Consider the following 18,163-nt stretch of genomic DNA (forward strand, 5'->3'; position numbering starts at 1 on the left):
GCAGCGTGCAGCCTGAGCAAAGCACCTCATGCTGTGTGGGACAGCCACGGTCAGGGACCAGAGTGGGGTTGAGGGCAAGTACATGGGGATTTCCATGATTTATTTGGGAGCAGTTCCCTTGTGTCTGCGGGCTAGCACCTAAGGGTGCTGGTTGCAGGGTGCACACAGCTGTCAATCATCACTGGAGCAGAGGAGACCAAACTAGCAGGTTTCTGATGGGGCACTTCTTAGGCTTGGGGCCAGACTTTGCAGATGCTGGTGTTTCCAGGCCATGTTTGCATATTTCTAGGTTGTCCCCTTGCACATAGTGTGGTTGTAGTGCCCACAGCACTGTGTCAGGCACTGCATGCCCTCTGCCTGGCCGGCCCAGGCTCCCGTTAAGGAGAGTGTCCCATTGTCTAGCACCGAGCTGGAAAGAGAGAAGCATGGTCAGGATGAGGTGCTGGCCACTGCCTGGGTCTCTGGGCAGGACCGTATGGCTCTGGGGCCCTTCACACCGACCTGGCAAAGAGCTGCTTGCAGCAGGTATACATGGCGTAGCTGGTAGAGCTGAAGTTGGCAGTGCTGAGGAAGGTCACGCAGTCACCCACCTCTGTTGGCACATGAAGGAGGCCTGGGGGACAAAGTCTCCTGGTTGGGGCTCTTGAGGGACCATGCATGCACATCCCATACCCTGACCCTGCTCCCCAGTCCCATACCCTCACCCTGCGCTTGCTTGCAGATCCTGTACTTGGGACCGTGCATGCACTCTCACACCTCACCCCCAAGACTGTTGCAGCAGTGATCCCAGGGAACTTGCAGTGCCCCAGAAGCTGTCCTTGAAATATCCCCAGCCCAAATGAGGCTGAAGGGCCCCAGCACAGCTGCTGTGCAGCCCCTGCAAAGGGTTTGGAGGCCCTGGCAGAGCCATCAGGAGGACATGCATACCTGCACCTGCATTTGTAGGTCTTTGCCTGTCCCCAGTTCATTCTGGCCCACTGGCAATAGGCAGGGACTTACCTGCCAGGCAGGCATTGAGCATGGAGACACATGTGCCAGTGAGTAGGGCTCGCAGCACAATGGATGCCAAGTCACCCTTGCGCTGGGGAACCATGGAGGCTGCAGGGACAAAGCAGAGACTGGAGTGAGTTAAGTCCTTGCTCTGGCTCCACCGCAGGCTGGGGAAAGAAAGGGGTGTGTCCTAGGTCCCTAGCTGGCTCTGTCACATACTGGCCTGCTCACCTCAGCCACTGGTGTCTGGGTGACACGGCAGGCACAGCCAGCACCCAGCACACTGTCTGCACTGTGCCCACTCTGCACCCATGGGTGATCAACCAGAGCACTTGGTGCTCTCAACACTGGAGTCTGCTCTTTGACGCATGGATGGGTGGCACCTGGGCTTGTGGGACATGCACATGCTTTGCCCATGCGTGCAGTGCAAAATCATCCCTAATCACCTCATGCAAATCCTGTTTCTTATCGCTGTGCTGGCAGAGACTGAACATGGAGGGTTGAGGGCAGCAAATTCTTTCTGCCCCAGTTGAGTCCTTGGTCCCGGGATTGCCCTGCATCATTGCTAGGCACCCAGGATGTGGGTCACACTCACCCAGACCTCCCAGCATGATCCCAATGGAGCTGAGGTTGGCAAATCCACAGAGTGCAAAGGTGGTGATGCTCTCGGCTCGCTCCTGGAGGGCACAGCAGAAGGGAACAGTCATCTCTGCCCAGAAGCAGCCCTAGAGCTGTCATAGTTCCCAACCCAGATAGACATGATGGAGATAAGCCCCCCCATCCCAGTCCTTTCTCCTTCAGCTAATTTTGGGAGCAAGAATGCAGATGTTGGGCAGCCTGCCCCTGGGAGAGGCTGGGCTGGGGGAAGAGGAGGCCCTCTGGAACCATGATCTGCCCCACCAAGGAGCAGGATGAATAGGAAAGAGTTTCACTGACTCCTTAGGATGACCCCATACCCAGCAGTTAGTGAACATCCACATCTAGTTGGCCATAAGTGCCCTCCCACCCCAACAGACATCCTGCCTGACCAGCCATGTCCCACGCCCCATTTCATTTGGATCCATTCTGCCCTGTGCCTGGCAGGGCGGGAGGTGCCCCTCACAGATATCCATTGCTTCCGGCTCCCATCCCACTCCTCCAGACCCGACAGACGTTTTTTCTTGTATGTAGCCAGCTGCTGGTATGCCACAAACTCATTCAGGAAGATCTTCATCCCCAAGAGTTCAGCCACCAGTGGAGAGTCTGCCCAGTCTGCCCCCATAAGAAAGGCCACAGGCATGAGGACGTAGGAGCAGATAACCTGGGAAAAGGATCCCAGAAGGGAACAACTCAGAGCTGACCACCTGCACATCCCCAGGCATGGGGCAGACACCCGCTGTCAGCCTTTGCAAAACGCCCAACAACGGTCTCAGCAGCCTACTGAGGCAAAGGTAGGGATGGGTGGGGGATGTAGGATCTGGTAGCCCAGATGATGGGGCTGCATCTTGGGGATACCTGGAAGGAGAGCCCTTCGATGTCTACCATCTCCCCAAACCAGCGCAGAGCAGCATTGATGAACTCCAGCACCGCCAAGAAAGCAATGAGGTTGGCTGCAATGTTGGCTACGAGCCCTACGGAGGCTGCAGCCCCATTGCTTGCAGCTTCCAGGATGTTCTGCTCTTCTCTGTATGGAAAAAAACCCACAACCAATTGGCTCTTGTGGCCAAGCATTCTCCATGCAAAGTCAGCTCCCAGTTTGTGGATGTCAGCACACCACAGGCTCTCCCAACCTCAGGCCACCTGGAATGTCTACTTGTGCCCCCCCATGTGCCCCCCATTTGCCCCCATGGCTTCCCCACACTGGCAGGATGCATGCAGCCCCACTTCACCATCCTCACACTCACCCCTTGGCGAGGCGGATGCTTGCTTTGCCCTTGAACTTGGACTCTTCCACTTCAGGGTAGACGAGTTTGGACATGGCAAGGGCGCAGGGCGCAGCCATCACGGAAGCTGCTATCAGTGATGCCGCATCTATCTACAATGTGCAGACTGTGGGCTTAGGCAACTCCATGCGAGGCTGTGCCCCAAGACATGCCACCCTAGGGAACCCTAGCACATTGCTGGCATCAGCAGTCTGGGCTTCTCAGGATGGGAAAATTGTCTGTTTCCTGTGTAAGCTGGCCATGGCATGTAGGGCAGCTCGCCTGGATGGAGGCATTGGTGGAACTGAAGTGATCTTCGTCTTGAAGGTGTAAATTCTCCTGGTGTTTGACCTAACCGTAATCATCCTTGCCCCTTCCTCATCCCTTTCTATCATTATGTGCAACATTGAGAACTTCTCCCTCCTGACAAAGGGCCACATTCACAGTTTCACACCTCCCCTGCCTGCCAAATGGCAATGTCTTATTTCTCTGACTTTTTATCCTTGAATACCCATTTAAGTAGACTAATGTTTAAATAGCAGGATCTCAGCCAGCAGATCAAGGGCAAGGTTTATTCCTCACTATAGAGCACTGATGACCAAAAGAAGTGTGACCAGCAGGTCAAAGGAGGTGATCCTGCCCCTCTGCTCTCGTGAGACCCACTTGGAACACTGTGTGCAGTTCTAGTGTCCTCAACATAAGAAGGACATGGAGCTGCTTGCTGTGCAGCAAGTCCAGAGGAGGACACAAGGATGACCAGGGGCTGGAGCACCTCCTGTATGAAGACAGGGTGAGAATCACAGAATCACAGAATCATTAGTGTTGGAAGGGCCCCCTGGAGATCATCCAGTCCAACCCCCTGCCAAGGCAGGGCCACACAGACCAGGTCACACAGGAACATGTCCAGGTGGGTTTGGAGTATCTCCAGAGACTGCACAACCCCCCTGGGCAGCCTCTGCCAGGGCTCTGCCACCTGCAATGGAAAGAAGTTCTTCCTTGTGTCGAGGTGAAACTTGTGTTTTAGTTCATGGCCATTGCTCCTCATCCTGTCACTGGGCACCCCTGGAAAGAGTCTGGCACCATCCTCCTGGCACCTGCGTTTGAATTGTTGATCTGCATTGATGAGTTCCCCTCTCAGCCTGCTCTTCTCTAGACTAACGAGGCCCAGCTCCTGCAGTATCTCCTCATAAGGGAGATGCTGCAGTCCCCTGATCATCCTTATGGCCTCCACTCGACCCTCTCCAGTAGCTCCTTGTTTTTCTTGTGCTGAGGAGCCCACCACTGGACACAGTGCTCCAGATGTGGCTTCACCAAGGTTGAGCAGAATCACCTCCCTCGACTGCTCCCACACTTCTGATGCACCCCAGGATACTCCTGTCCCTCCTGGCTCAAGGGCACACTGCTGCTCATGGTCAACTTATCATCTACCAACACTCCCAGGTCCTTCTCAGCTGAACTGCTCTAGTAGGTCAGCCCCAGCATGTGCTGGTACTTGGGGTTCTTCCTCCTCAGGTACAGGACCCTGCACTTGCCCTTGCTGAACCTCAACAGGTTTCTCTCCACCCAATTCTCCAGCCTATGGAGGTCCTGCTGAATGGCAGCACGGCTTCAGGTGTATCAGCCACTCCCCTAGCTTTGTATCATCAGCAAACTTGCTGAGGGTGCACTCCAGCCCTTCATCCAGGACACTGATAAACAAGTTGAGTAAGACCAGACCCAGTATTGCTCCCTGGGGAACACCACTGACTACAAGCCTCCAACTGGATTCTACTCCACTGATCATGCTGATCACAACCCTTTGTACTCTGCCATTCAGCCAGTTCTCAATCAACCTCACTGTCCATTCATCTAACCCACATTTCCTAAGCTTACCTACGAGAATATTATGGGATACAGTGTCAAAAGCCTTGCTGAAGTCAAGGCAGATGACATACACTGCTCTCCCCTCATCGACCCATCTTGTTATGTCATCACAGAAGGTTATTAGATTGGTTAGGCAAGATTTACCCTTGGTGAATCCATGCTGACTACTCCTGGTGACCTTCTGTTCTACATGCTTGGTGATGACTCCAGACTGACCTGTTCCATCACATTTGCAGGGATGGAGGTAAGGCTGACTGGCTGGTAGTTTCCTGGCTCCTCCCTCTTGCCCTTTTTGTAGATGGGAGTGACATTGGCCTTGCTCCAATCATTGGGCACCTCTCCCATTCTCCATGATTTTTCAAAGATGATGGGTGCAGCTCCCTCAGCACCCACAGGTGCATCGCATCAGGGCCCATGGATTTATAGATGTTCAGTCTGTCTAACCTATCCCTAACCCAACTCTCTACAATCAGGGGAAGTCTTCCTTTCTCTGGCCTTCTTCTGAAAGTTGGGGCTGTTCAGCCTGGAGATGAGCAGCTGTGTGGAGACCTCAGAGCAGCATTTCAGTATCTGAAGGAGGCTTACAAGAATGCTGGAGAGGGACTCTTCATTAAGGGCTGTAGCAATAGGACAAGGGGTGATGGGTTTAAGCTGAAACAGGGAAAGTTCAGATTAGATATAAGGAAGAAGTTCTTTACTGTGAGGATGGTAAGGCCCTGGCACAGGTTGCCCAAAGAAGTGGTAAATACCCCATCCCTGGCAGTATTCAAGGCCAGGTTGGACAGAGCCTTGGGCAACATGGTCTAGTGTGAGGTGTCCCTGCCCATGGCAGGGAGCTTGGAACTAGGTGATCTTAAGGTCCTTTCCAACCCAAACCATTCTATGATTCTATGAGGCCACATCTGGACATCGTTTCCATGGCTGAGACGCTGATGAACTGGAGAGGGCATCCCTGGGTGCGTCAGGGCACAGGACCACCAAGGTCATGCTGGGGGAGTGAGGCTTGTTCACCTGGGAGAAAAGAGTGCTGGGGGGGATGTAGTAGCTGTTCCCAAGTACTTAAAAGGGGTGGGGTGGGGTGGGAAGATACTGCTCAGAGGCGCCCTGCTCAGAGATGCCCAGAGAAAGAGTGAGAATCAGTGTCACAGTTTCAGTGGGAAATTCCAGTTGCATATATAGAAAAAGTAATCTCCACAAGTGAGGCTCCTGTGAGTCCTCACTTCAGGGAGGTGAGGGGAGACCTCCTTCCATGGGATGTTCACCACCAACCTGGACAAGGTTCTGGGCAACCCCGTGGGCTTTGCCATCACATCATTTGGATACAAGGGTGGATCAGAGATCACAGAATCACAGAATCCCAAGGGTTGGAAGGGACCTAAAAAGATCATCTAGTCCAACCCCCCTGCAAGAGCAGGGTAACCTACAGTACATCACACAGGAACTTGTCCAGGCGGGCCTTGAATATCTCCAGTGTAGGAGACTCCACAACCCCCCTGGGCAGCCTGTATCCCCATAGGGTACTTCCAAGCTAAATTATCCTATGATTGAGTAAGATCTTCCCTGCTCACTGTGCAAGGACACACAATGAGGGTCCCACAGCAGTGCCTCCTACCTGGCAGGGCTCAGGGTTCTGGCCAGACCAGCAGAGGTGAGGCTGGACATGGAGGCACCCTGCCTCCATCCTGCTTATGGAAGGGAACCATGGGGCACCTTCTGGGGGTCTTCTCTCACCCACAAGTCCAGGGCAGTTCTTGTGTGTCAGGACCCCATGGCAGGGAGCATGGGGCACGCATCTGCTTATGCACTCACCCCAAAGGATATGTAGGCACCCATCACACTGCCTGCAATTGTAGAAAAGCCACCAGTCATCACAGCGTGGATTTCTGAATGGGTCATGTCTGCAAGGTATGGGCGGATGAGCAGCGGGGCTTCGGTCTGCAAGAGAGAAAGCCCTGTTGTCCTTGAGACAGGGACATGCAGGGTTATAGGTCTCCTGGAAAGGGAGAAGACCCTTCCTCCAGGGCAGGCTGAACTGCAAGGTCTGAGGAGCTGGACCTCCTGCCCAGGACCTTACCTGTCCCACAAAAATGTTCCCTGCCACACTCAGGGTCTCAGTGGAAGTGGTGCCCATGGAGACCTGAAGGATCCAGGAGATCTGGGGAAAGACAAAGCCACCATGTTTCCAAAGACTCCTGGCACCCTGCCACCCACCCCATGAAGCAGGGCCCCTCAGGCTGCACACAGGTGGTCTTGGGAAGTGTCCACAGACCAGGTAGCAACATCAACTCCAAGGATGGACTTCCTCAGGAGAACATGCAAGAAAGACAGGGGTTGTGTCTATTCTTCTAGGCAGAACAAATCACCCCAGAGTAGTACTATACCAATTTTCCTGGAACATCCCTCAAGCTGGTCACAGTAGTCAGAGAATCCACCAGGTTCTTCTTTCCACTACCACCCCAGAGCCAGGTGAGAGGCCCTACCTTGACAATGAGCCACTGCATGATGCCAAGGTAGTAGAGGATGGACATCACACAACTGAAGAAAACAACGATGGGCAGACTCTGTAGGCAAGACACCAGGGGTGTAGGGTTAAAGGAGAGCTGAGCAACACATCTAAGTACACTTGGGGACCAAGCCCTTTCGACCCATGAAATGGGCATGGCAAAGTACCGCATAGCCAGCCCTCACAATTGGAACGCCACAACTTTGGGCTGGCAGCTGGGACAGGGGACCAGTGCTGGGACAGGGGACCCCTTATGGCACTGAGGAGGTCCATGAATGTTTACAAAGCTAGGGGAGACCCATGCTTGAGCTGGTTGAGTTCTGCAGTAAATATGGCTGCGTTCAGCTCTATGCTCTTCAGGATCCAGCAAGGCAGCCAGACCAGAAGAGAAACAGGTTTGGCCTCTCTCTCCCTATAGCCCATACCCCAAGCTGACCTGAAAGGCGAAGACTTCTTCAATAAGCATGTTCCCGAAGACAAAGCTGGAGCCAGCTGTGGTGTACCCCAGGAAGAACTGCAGGAGAGAAGTTACATGGGAGGAGGGAGATCTCCATTAGCTCTCTCCCTGACATCTCACATCTACCTAGCAGGAGTCTGTCCCCCCAGTCCCATAGCTCAATTCACCACACCAGATAATGACTTGCTGAAACCTAAGCTGTGGACACTGGTGGGCTGTCTCCAAGTGCTGAGGCACAGCAGCAGCCTGCATAGGAGACTGCACCAGAGGATCCTGGCTGCTGCAGAGAAGCAGGAAATAGCTGGCTTTTCTCCAGTCCCAAACAAAAATGCTTCTAAGTGTGCAGTCCCTGCAGCTTCCCCACCCCATGCCACCCTCTACTCTTCTTACAGGTCCTTGCATCCCAAGGTGGGGCTACATGGAGGGCACAAGCATGGGGTGGTGTGAGCACATGCAGTACCTGGATCTGGTCACCCAGCCACTGGAAAGCTTGGATGCCAGGGGTTGTTCGGAGGATGAAAAGTCCAAATACGAACTCCAAGCCAAGACCCCAAGAAACAGCTCTCCAGGACACCTGGGGACCAAGACCAGAACAGGAACTGAGATGCTAGTCAAGCCTACAGACTTCCCTTTCTTAGCTTCCTGCCCCTTTGACAGCTGCATATGGCAAACACCTGCATGAACACCGTGGGGATACTAATAAAGAAATTGGAACAGTAATCCACAAACATAGTTTGGGTTTAGAGAAAGATGAGTTGGTGAGACTCAGAAACTGGCTGGTGGAACATAATCTGCCAGTCTTACCCAGGAGGAGAAGGGCACAGAGACCTTCTGATGGTTTGACAGCTAGTACAGACCTGCCGGCTCAAAACTTTCTGTTCATTAATCGTTTGGAGGCAGCAGATTGCCCAAAACATTGAAGCAGGTTGGTTTGGAAGCCACTGGGACTTCAATCACTTCTGCCCAAGTCACCTGAAGCTCTGGCCCACCTTCCACGCACAGGCATCTGAAATTCAGGCATGAGTCTAGTGCTGGGTCTCTGTGTCTGACCCAGCTATGAGAAACACGATGGAAAATGTAATAGAGGCACCATGAGGGAGTATGGTGATGAGCAGTGGGAAAAGAGCAGTGGGTGGCTTTGGGGCTGGTTCCATCCACCCAGCTTAGTTTCCCATGCTGATCCAGCTCTGCCCAGGAGCCCTGCTGGGTTCTGCTTCCTCCAGGGAGCTCCAGCAATGGGCCATAAGGGGATGCCAGTGGGCGGGAAGCACATTTTTCCCAGTACTGGGAGGCACATGCTGTGAGAGCATCAATGGGCAAGAAACATCTGAAGCACATACTGCGCTGTGGTGCTTGGAGCAGGCAAACAGGAACAGCACCAGGAAGCAGAAGCCAGCCAGTGAGATGAGTTGTTCTGGATTTCTGGCAGTGTCCAAAGCCAGCCATATGATCAGGCCTCCCAGGAGGGCCACCCACAGCAGCCTGCAAAGGAAATTGCCAGACCATCACAGAGAGGATGTCCCCATGGGGAGAGAAGCTCATGAAGGGCAGAAGCTAATTGTGTGGGAGATGCCACTGTGAGGTCCATGCATCTGAAGAAACCTGGGGCTTGGACACAAACAGGAGCTATGAACAGCCATCATGCTGCTGAAGTAGAGTAGCAGGATGTTTCTGCCATGGCTTTTAAGTGGTTCCCAAGCTGGGCCATTCCTCATCATTCATGAGGTGCTTGCACAGGACTAGGGCATCTGTCCAGAGCCACCAGCTGCTGGTTGTGCTGGCAGGGCAGCCATGGGAGAGGGGACCTGGTACTGGGAGGGATCTTACCCTGCCTTTTCCTGACTCACCATTTCAGCCATAGCCAGGACCTTTTGAAGCACTTCCGAATGGGGCTGAGGAGCAGCAGCACCTTTGCCCCACAGTTCTTCTTGAAGAGGCTCCAGCAGATGAAGAAGACAACCACAGCAGTCATCACAACCAACGGAAGGGCTCGCTGGAAGTTGAGCCAGCAGGCCACAATAAAGTAGCACAGGTAGGCTGGAGAAGGCACGTTGGAGGTCAGAAATATCAAGCCCATAAGATCATGGATTCATAACACTAACCAGGGCCAACAAAGGGGTTAGTTTCCTTGAGGCTCCCATCTGTGCACAAGGAGGACTTAGGGAGCACCAGCCCAGAGATGGGCTCACTGGTGACAACACCTCAGCTGTCTAGGGGCACATGGAGCATCCAGAACAGGTGCAGCAAACCGTTTGGGTAGGTGGGTAAAGGGAAAGCAAATAGTGAGGAGCAGGTAGCCCTCATGGACGGGTGAGGACTGAGGAGGGGACAGGCCATGGGGTGAGAGCAGATACAACCTCCACATGGGTGGCCATGCCCAGTTCTTGGAGGCTGGGGACATGGGCAGCCAAAGGGATGTGGCGATGGGGTCTCAGCACTGGGAAGTCCTCACCTACTCCAAGGAGCGCCAGGATGACCCTTCTCAACACCTTGGCATAAGCCTTGCAGAAGCGCTTTGCCTTGGAAGCCGGCTGCACAACCTTCCTGGGGAGAGTCACATGCCAGAGACTTGAGAGGCACAGAAGATGGATCCTGAAGGTGAACCCAGCCCAACTCAACAGAGCCAGGTCATAACTAGACGGTGCTTGTGGCAGCAGCATGGTTGATAGGTGTGCCATGGCCTCCAGCAGCCCTACTGCCTGCTCCCAGGAGGAGTGGGCTGGCCGGTTGTGGCAAGGGAGACCCCACCACACACACAGCATCCTGGGCACAATGAGTGGAGGTTTCTGCTGAATGCACCCTACAAAGCCATATGGAGTCGTCAGGCACTATCCCTGCTATGTGGTCAATACCACCCTGCTCTGCTCTGTGATCAGGGGAATCACTGGCCCAAGGACTGCAGACTTGCTATGACCACTGGAAACACCCTACACAGATGCATCTCCAGGGGTTATCCTACCTGCAGTAGGAGGAGAATCTCCCTTTCCCTTCACCTCTCCTCTCCTCTTTGGTTTCACCACATGGACCATCACATCCCTCACAGAGTCTGTCCTCCCCCTGGAAAACATCATTAGCTGGAGCACCCTGAGCAGCTCCTGTACCACACGTAGGGGAAAGGACGACTTACCACGGAGCTGAAAGCTGGGTTATCCGAGCCCTTCGCAAGGTTGTCCAGGGTTATCTGTTTGTCTTCCATTGCCAGAAGTGCAGCAGCTTCAACGCATTAGAGAAACAGCACTGCAGGGGAACAATGCTGGCTGGGAAGAGAAAGACAGGATCACCTCTGGAAGCATGCATGTCCAGCCCTGATTTTGAGTTCCAGGTCCCCAGGAGGAAAACACCCTTTGCAGTAGGGATTCAGAGTAGTTTCTGCACCAGCACATCAAGGGACCATCCCATAGGATCCTCAAGCTGACTCCCTTGTTCTCTCTTGGAAGGTTTCCTCTTCCATGTCTCCGAGGAATTACAGGAGAGGACTAGGTGCAGGAGGAAGAGCTGGTACTGCTCCTCCAAGATGGTGCTAGTGACCACCATCCTTTGTGAGCAACCCTTCCAGTGAGATTCTGAAAAAAAATAAATCTGGCTGCATCCCTCATCGGGTGCAACTGAATAAAATCATAGAACCCTGGACTGGTCTGGGTTGGAAGGGACCTTAAAGCTCATCCAGCTCCAACCCCTGACACGGGCAGGGACACCTTCCACTGGAGCAGCTTGCTCCAAGCCCCTGTGTCCAACCTGGCCTTGAACATTGCCAGGGATGGGGCAGCCACAGCTTCTCTGGGCACCCTGTGCCAGCGCCTCAGCACCCTCACAGGGAAGGGTGCTTCTTTATATCTAACCTGCACTTGCCCTGTCTCAGTTTGAACCCATCACCCCTTGTCCTGTTGCTACAGTCCCTGATGAAGAGTCCCTCTCCAGCATTCCTGTAGCTGCCTTCAGGCACTGGAAGCTGCTCTTCAGACATTGGAGCTTCTCTTCTCCAGCCTGAACAGCCCTAACTTTCTCAGCCTGTCTTCACAGAGGAGGTGCTCCAGCCCCTGATCATCCTCATGGCCTCCTCTGGACTTGCTGCAACAGCTTCATGTCCTTCTTATGGTGAGGACACCAGAATTCCACCACGGCACATGTCCTCACTTCCACCTTCTATAAGCTTCTTTCTTCCTTCTGAGTTTGACCCCCTGCCCTCTAGGGCTTTATCCCATGGAACCTTACTGAGCAGGTTCCTGATGAGGCCAAAGTCTGTTCTCTTAAAGTTCAGGGCAGTGAGCTTGCTGCGTGCCCTTCTCACTGCCCTGAGGATCTCAAATGGAATAAGGAAGAAGAAGGATAAGGAAGGCTAGGACAAGGGTAAGGAAGGATAAGGATAAGGATGAAGATAAGGAATGATAAGGATAAGGAAGATGGTCTTTTCATGTTCGTAACTAATACAGTGCAGCAGGAATGGGGAGGAGTAAGTGGCAGTTTGCATGGAGACTGGTCCTTGAGGAGAATCATGCAGTGAGAACTAGTCCAGCACAGGCAGAAGAACCAGCGTCATGCCAGGGCAGGAACTCTTGGAGCATGCCACCTGGGCTCCCTCCAGGTTCCTCTACCTGAAGAGAGATGAGGGAAGAGCAAACAAATTGCAGAGAAGGTAGCGATTGACTGCAGAATCATTTGTGTGTGAGGACAGAGGGAGTAAGGAGTTGTCCTTGCTTTGGAGGAGAGCCATAGAGGTCTGCATAGAGAAGGTGGAGAAGGCAGCGTCATCACCTGCTTCCTCCAGTGTGAAAATTGGGGTTCACTGAAGGGACTGTCCCAGCCCTGAATGCAACGAATGGAGGTGAGTTTTGGAGAACATCCCCCTCAGCTTGGGACCTCACAACAGCTCAAGGTAGTGGTTAGTTCCATGGGGACCACTGAGGCATGCTGGCCCCCAGCGTGTCCCCCAGCTGCTAATGAGTCTGATGGCTCCTCAGCAGCAGGGCAGGACCCAAGGCCATGGTAGGAACCCAGGACCCCAGACCAGGGCCTCCAGCACCCCCAGTGTCCCCCAGGGCTCAGGGACCCCTCGCCAGGACCCTAGCAGGGAACAAGAGGACCCCTCTTCCCAGGCCCACCATTTCAGGAACACCCAGAGATCCCTCTGGGCTTAGTGACCCTGCCGGCACCTCCAGGGCTCAGTGACTCCCCCAAGAACCCCAAGGCTCCTGGCTCTCTCCATCCCTCCCAAGCTCAGTGTCTTCCACACTGGTGCCACCATTGTGACCCCCCAGTGCCACTTCCTCCCCCCTCCCAGTGGCTCAGCTGGCTTCTTTTCTGGTGAAGTCCCTTACGCTGCCATCCACTTAAGGAGTGGGGCCACATGAACAGGCAGGCAATCAGTGGGACAGCAGGTGGGTGCCCCCCATGCCCTCATGCCTCGCATCCTTACCCCCACCGCCTTGTCATGCCATGTGGTCACATGCCCTTCTGCCCTCCCCGCTGCCTCCGCGCACCCCATGCCCTCACACCTCCTGTGTCCTGCTGCCCCCATGCCCTCATGTACCCCATGGCCTAACGCCTGCCCCAAGCCCCATGGCTACTGCCACCCCGGCACCCGCTGTGCTCCCGTGCTCACCTGCCAGCCACAATGGCCACACAGCGCCTGTCCCCACACCCGGTTACCGATTAACAGCTCGGTCCAAAGAGCTGGGCTGGGCACACTGGGGCTGGGGCTGCCCCAGCTCCTCCCAGGTCCTACACCCCGGTGCCCACAAGGGCCTGGGCGGGACGCCAGCGCGGTGGCCTCGCCGCCCAGAAGAGGCTGCGCTGGGTACTTTCACCCCCAGGTATCCAGCCTTTACTCCACTCTGAGAAATGCTTCCCAGGAAAAGAGGCAGGCACAGGCAGACTCCAAAGCTGCGGTGGTGCAAAGTGGTCCCCCAGTCCTGCACAGCAGGGGATGGAGAAAGCTGCAGCAGGTGGAATCGTTGCCGGCAGCGTGCGCTGGGAACAGTTTTTCCAAGCGGGATGGGGTGAGCGGAATCCCCACGTGCGGGCACCCGGGGTTTCCCTGCCCGGGGAGCAGTGAAGTGATACGCGGCCAGCAGGGCTCGGTTCGGAGGACGCTGGTCCGGCTTCGGTGTATAGCGAGGGCGCTCAGCCTTGCGCGCGCCCGTCACCGCACTGGTGACACGGAACAGATCCCGAACCGCAGCTGGTGTACACGGGCCACGTGCTCCGCGTCATCAGCACTAAGAGTCGCCTCGGCAAACCCTTAACAGCAGCCCCAGTAGCGCGCCGTGATCGTATAGTGGTTAGTACTCTGCGTTGTGGCCGCAGCAACCTCGGTTCGAATCCGAGTCACGGCATCGCTTCGGCGGTAGCACGGCAGAGGGGCTTGCGCTTACTTCCTTTTGCGCCCCGACGACCTGATTCATCACTTTGTTTTTCCACGTCGTGCCAATATTTCACTGTTCAGTTCTTTTTTGGGCTCCTGGCGGGGCGCTGTGCTGTGCTGCCCAGCCCGCCCTGCCCGGGGCTTTGTAAGGCGGCGGGGGGAAGAGGTAACGGCGCACGCGGAGCTAAAAGAATATATAAAACTAATACAGATGAGGCCATGGGGCAAAACGGCAAAATACGAGCTCTCCTGCCGTGGTACCGCCGAGGCGATGCCGTGACTCGGATTCGAACCGAGGTTGCTGCGGCCACAACGCAGAGTACTAACCACTATACGATCACGGCGCGCTACCGGAGCTCTGCCACCCAGCCTGCTGAAATAGCCTTTCGGGCTGACAGAGTGGAGCACGTGACCGGAGGTGGGCAGGGTTGACGGGCCCCGACCCTGTCACGTGGTGTTTCCATAGCGACGGGCGGTGACTGACGGGTGCCTCTACAGCTCTCGGCGCGGGCAGGACCGCGCGGGGTTCTTCCTGGCGCGTTCAGCCCTTTCCGAGCGCGGCCTTGCTCCCCACCTGCACCCTAGCCCGGCCTGTGACCCTGGCCCTCCCCATGCCCCTCACCCTGGCCTCACCCCACCTCTAAGCCCATCTCAGCTCCTTCCCTGGTCCTAGCCCCACACCCAACCCTGTGTCTCATCCTGACCCCCACCTTACGGTGGTTTTAACCCTCTCTGACCGTACTCCTAACCCTGACTACCCTTCTCTGGCCTTGCAGATTGTGATTCTGACCATGTCCCTGCTTCCAGCCATATCCTTCAGCTCTTGCCCCAACCCTTCCCTCAACCTGTTAATGCCAGCTCTCACCATGTCCCAACCCCAGGTGTATTCCTACCTCTCACCACTGCATGTTTCTCAGGGAATAAAGTTTCTCTTTGCTGCAGCATTTACTTGTGAGGGTGCTGAGGCGGTGGCACAGGGTGCCCAGAGAAGCTGTGGCTGCCCCATCCCTGGCAGTGCTCAAGGCCAGGTTGGACACAGGGGCTTGGAGCAAGCTGCTCCAGTGGAAGGGGTCCCTGCCCGTGGCAGGGGTTGGAGCTGGAGGAGCTTTAAGGTGCCTTCCAACCCAAACCAGTCTGGGATTCTATGATTAACAACTGGGCACACCAGGGCAGTGTCTACAGATGAAGTGGAAAATGAGGGGCTAATGATGAAGTTGACTTTGTGACCCGAAACAGTGGCAGGTATCAGTCTATGCAGTGGTTCCTGTTTCTTCCTGGTGAAACACACATTAATAGTAAATGACTGTGCTTGTCACTTCTGTTGCTGATTTTTACAGTGCTCCAGGTATTGAAGGGGCTGTTATTTTTCACAGCTATGCAAAGAATTCACAACACCTGGGATCAAAAGCAGTTATTTGTTTCAAGTATTTTTAGAGCAATCAGGGCACTTCAAGGCACTGGTATGGCCCAGGTGACTCACACACCTCTGTGGTGCTGCACAGGAAAAGGTAGTCACAGAACCCTCTGCTCCTGCTGCACAGAGAGCTCTTCACTTGGCATCATCTACAGGCACCTCTGGAGTTTTGTTTGCATGTGAGAGTGTGCTGGAAGAGGTGGAAGTCTGCAACCATGCTGCCCATGCTGGGCAGGGCTATGTCCCTGCACCATATCTGACCCTTTTTATCTGCTGCAGCTGGTGAATCCTAAATCTTACGAGTCTTCCTGAGACTCGGGACAAGCCAGTGGAGGTCCCTGTACACTTTGATTACTCCATGAAGTAATTACCCCTGCCATCTTGATCATTTCCTCTTGCTTGTATCCAACCCAGAAGAGTTCAGAGTGGTGGAGGAAGACAGAACAGCCTTTTGTGTTCCCCTTTCTCTATGCCCACCTTGTTCTTCCCTCAGCCTCTTTACTTGCCCTCGTCACTGATGTGCAGGCTGGTCCCTCAGCAATGGTGGAAACCGGTGTAAGGATGAGCCCAGCTCCATGCTGGTCTGCTCTCACACATAGTCTTGGACAACTGCTGCAGATGTGGGTCAGCACAGCTGTGGTGGAGTAGAAGCACCCAAGGGAGAAGGTGGGATGGTTTGGAGATGTGGACCACCACTGGCAGGACGTGCTGCCCATGGCTGGTGGGGTTGGAGAACCTACAGCAACACATGCAGTGACCAGGGCACCAGTGCCCCCTTGGGCACTTGCATGGACAGGCAGAGTGGAACCCCTAAGGTTGGTGTCCACAATGGTCTTGATCCCGGTTCCTGACCTGGCCCGGTGCAGAGCTCACATTGTGTGTTGGGTACTGCTCGCATGGTGTGCATGGTGCAGGGAGAAGGCAGTGGGGCTCGTGCTTGGGATGCTCAGCAGACTTTTCTGGAAGGGGGAAGCTGGCCAAATAACAATGATCTCAACTGCTGAACAGGCATGACCGAGATAAATGCTGCAGTGATAAAGAGGAGTTGGCCAAACATGGAAGTGAGCTGGGAGGTGGTGAGTGGACATGGAGACAAGCGGCAGGGGCCTGGCTGGTGCAGAAGAGGAGGAGTGAAGCTGATGCCTCCCATCACTTGTGGTGGTGGCCCTGTCCCAGCACAGCTTCTTACCTAAGGGCTGTCTTCCCCAGGAGGACTCGGATATGACCACTCCTTATGAAATCATGCCTGGTTGTCAGGGCCCCAGCAGTCCACTGCAGTGTGATTTTGTTCACAGCTGCTGCCAGTCTGACCTACAGGGTCAGGACCTGCCAAGACATGTTCACTCAAGTGTGGAGGAAAAGTGGAGCTTGTGGGGGCTTTGCGGTATCCTCTGCCTGCTAGCTGACCTGATGTCCTAAGGCTCTGCTCAGCATCTGGGTGGGATGGCTGCTCCAGGCAGGTGCCTCAGCTTTTCCCACCCTCCTCTGTTCCTCAGGGGAGGCTTTTCTTCAAGCCCTCTGATGCCTGTGAGTTGCACTCAGTGGGATTTTAAAGATGCCTGCAATGTCAAAATGCCTGTGCAGCCAGAGAGAGAGTGCTGCTGGGCCCAGATGTTGTCACTCTGTGGCACAAACATAAATCTTCCGGCTGGCACAGGAACAAGAGTAATTCATCACTGCATGGCTGTCTCAGGTGCTGTGCCCCTTGAGTGGCCTCTCCAGCTGTTCCCTCACTGGGGCAGTCCCTGGCCACCTATCCTGGTCTCAGTGAGGTAAATGCAAAGCAGAACGATCCCCATGGCCTCCTCTTTTGGTCTCACATCCCGAAAACAGCTTCAGGAGTGGCACTGATGCACAGAAAGGCAGGATAGATGCCCGTCTTTCAAGGTGCACAAGGTGCTCTGTGTTTTACTGGTGATAGGAAACAGTGCACTGACTCAGGCCAGCACTGTCATCTTTGGATATTCTGAGGCCATAAATTTGCTCTGCTACTGAAAGCCTACCTTACTTCCTAAGCAAATCAGTGTGACTTCATTCCATCTAGCACAGTATCCCATGTTCGCATACCCACAGGCACTGACAGGCCAGTGCAGAATGCTGGAGCAAGATGAGGCCAGGGAAGTGTCCCGGGGCTAGGATAATTCTGGAGGTGAAAGTTTAAGTGCGATTTGGGAGTGAAGGGTAGCACATCTGAGCTGGAAGACAGTTGAAAGCAATCTGGCACGGCTCTCTCCCCACCATTCACTTCCCCATCCTCTTCTAGCTCATGAGACATGCACCAAGGCCTGAAGAAGAAGGACTGAAGTATTTCTTGACATGAATGTTCATATGTAATGCTGTTGAAAGACTTTATGAACCCATAACAGTGCATGAGATGGTTGTGGTTCTTCTAAAGCCTAAGCTTCAAAGGACATTTTCCTGTCTGCCAGTGCTATGTGGGGCAGGCAAAAAGGCTACAACAGACTGATTTTCTGCTTTGTTATGTTTTGGGATCCCCTTGCCCACCTCCAATGTTTAGAGATCATGGAAAATGGCCCCCAAAATGTATGGAGAGGGGTTCACCAAAGCTGTCCTGTCTGACCTCCAAGGAGCACATAGCCTGGAGCAGCCTCTTGAGCCCTTTCCTTTCTGGTCCAGCACCCAGCTGAAGATGGGATGTGATAAAAGTGTCCCA

The 18,163-nt window shown here is 54.4% G+C and overlaps 1 protein-coding gene and 2 non-coding genes across 11 annotated transcripts; 1 reads left to right on the forward strand and 2 right to left on the reverse strand.

Moving 5' to 3' along the window:
- Nucleotides 1-68: 68 nt before the first annotated feature.
- Nucleotides 69-13,894, reverse strand: SLC28A1 (solute carrier family 28 member 1). 9 transcript variants are annotated; one of them, XM_065688785.1, is made up of 18 exons: nucleotides 13,314-13,875; nucleotides 10,845-10,971; nucleotides 10,674-10,771; nucleotides 10,167-10,282; nucleotides 9,562-9,751; nucleotides 9,055-9,196; nucleotides 8,175-8,288; nucleotides 7,694-7,771; nucleotides 7,136-7,315; nucleotides 6,829-6,909; nucleotides 6,564-6,689; nucleotides 2,874-3,004; nucleotides 2,485-2,653; nucleotides 2,093-2,290; nucleotides 1,586-1,667; nucleotides 1,000-1,098; nucleotides 502-613; nucleotides 69-409 (listed from the first exon to the last, which is right to left on the reverse strand). In XM_065688785.1, the coding sequence occupies exons 2-18, from the start codon at nucleotides 10,908-10,910 to the stop codon at nucleotides 286-288; spliced, it is 2,106 nt and encodes a 701-aa protein (XP_065544857.1). In that variant the 5' UTR covers nucleotides 10,911-10,971; nucleotides 13,314-13,875; the 3' UTR covers nucleotides 69-285. The 9 variants fall into 9 exon arrangements, with proteins under 9 accessions (XP_065544857.1, XP_065544854.1, XP_065544858.1 ...); XM_065688782.1 differs by having other exon boundaries at nucleotides 10,842-10,971; nucleotides 13,314-13,874; XM_065688786.1 differs by having other exon boundaries at nucleotides 10,167-10,258; nucleotides 10,842-10,971; nucleotides 13,314-13,873.
- An 80-nt stretch (nucleotides 13,895-13,974) lies between these two features.
- On the forward strand, nucleotides 13,975-14,046 carry TRNAH-GUG (transfer RNA histidin (anticodon GUG)). Its single transcript has one exon. It is a non-coding gene; the product is annotated as a tRNA-His (tRNA).
- Nucleotides 14,047-14,347: 301 nt separating this feature from the next.
- On the reverse strand, nucleotides 14,348-14,419 carry TRNAH-GUG (transfer RNA histidin (anticodon GUG)). The gene has a single exon. It is a non-coding gene; the product is annotated as a tRNA-His (tRNA).
- Nucleotides 14,420-18,163: the final 3,744 nt, after the last annotated feature.

Source organism: Lathamus discolor, chromosome 8 (genome assembly GCF_037157495.1).
Source record: "Lathamus discolor isolate bLatDis1 chromosome 8, bLatDis1.hap1, whole genome shotgun sequence".
NCBI lineage: Eukaryota > Metazoa > Chordata > Aves > Psittaciformes > Psittacidae > Lathamus > Lathamus discolor.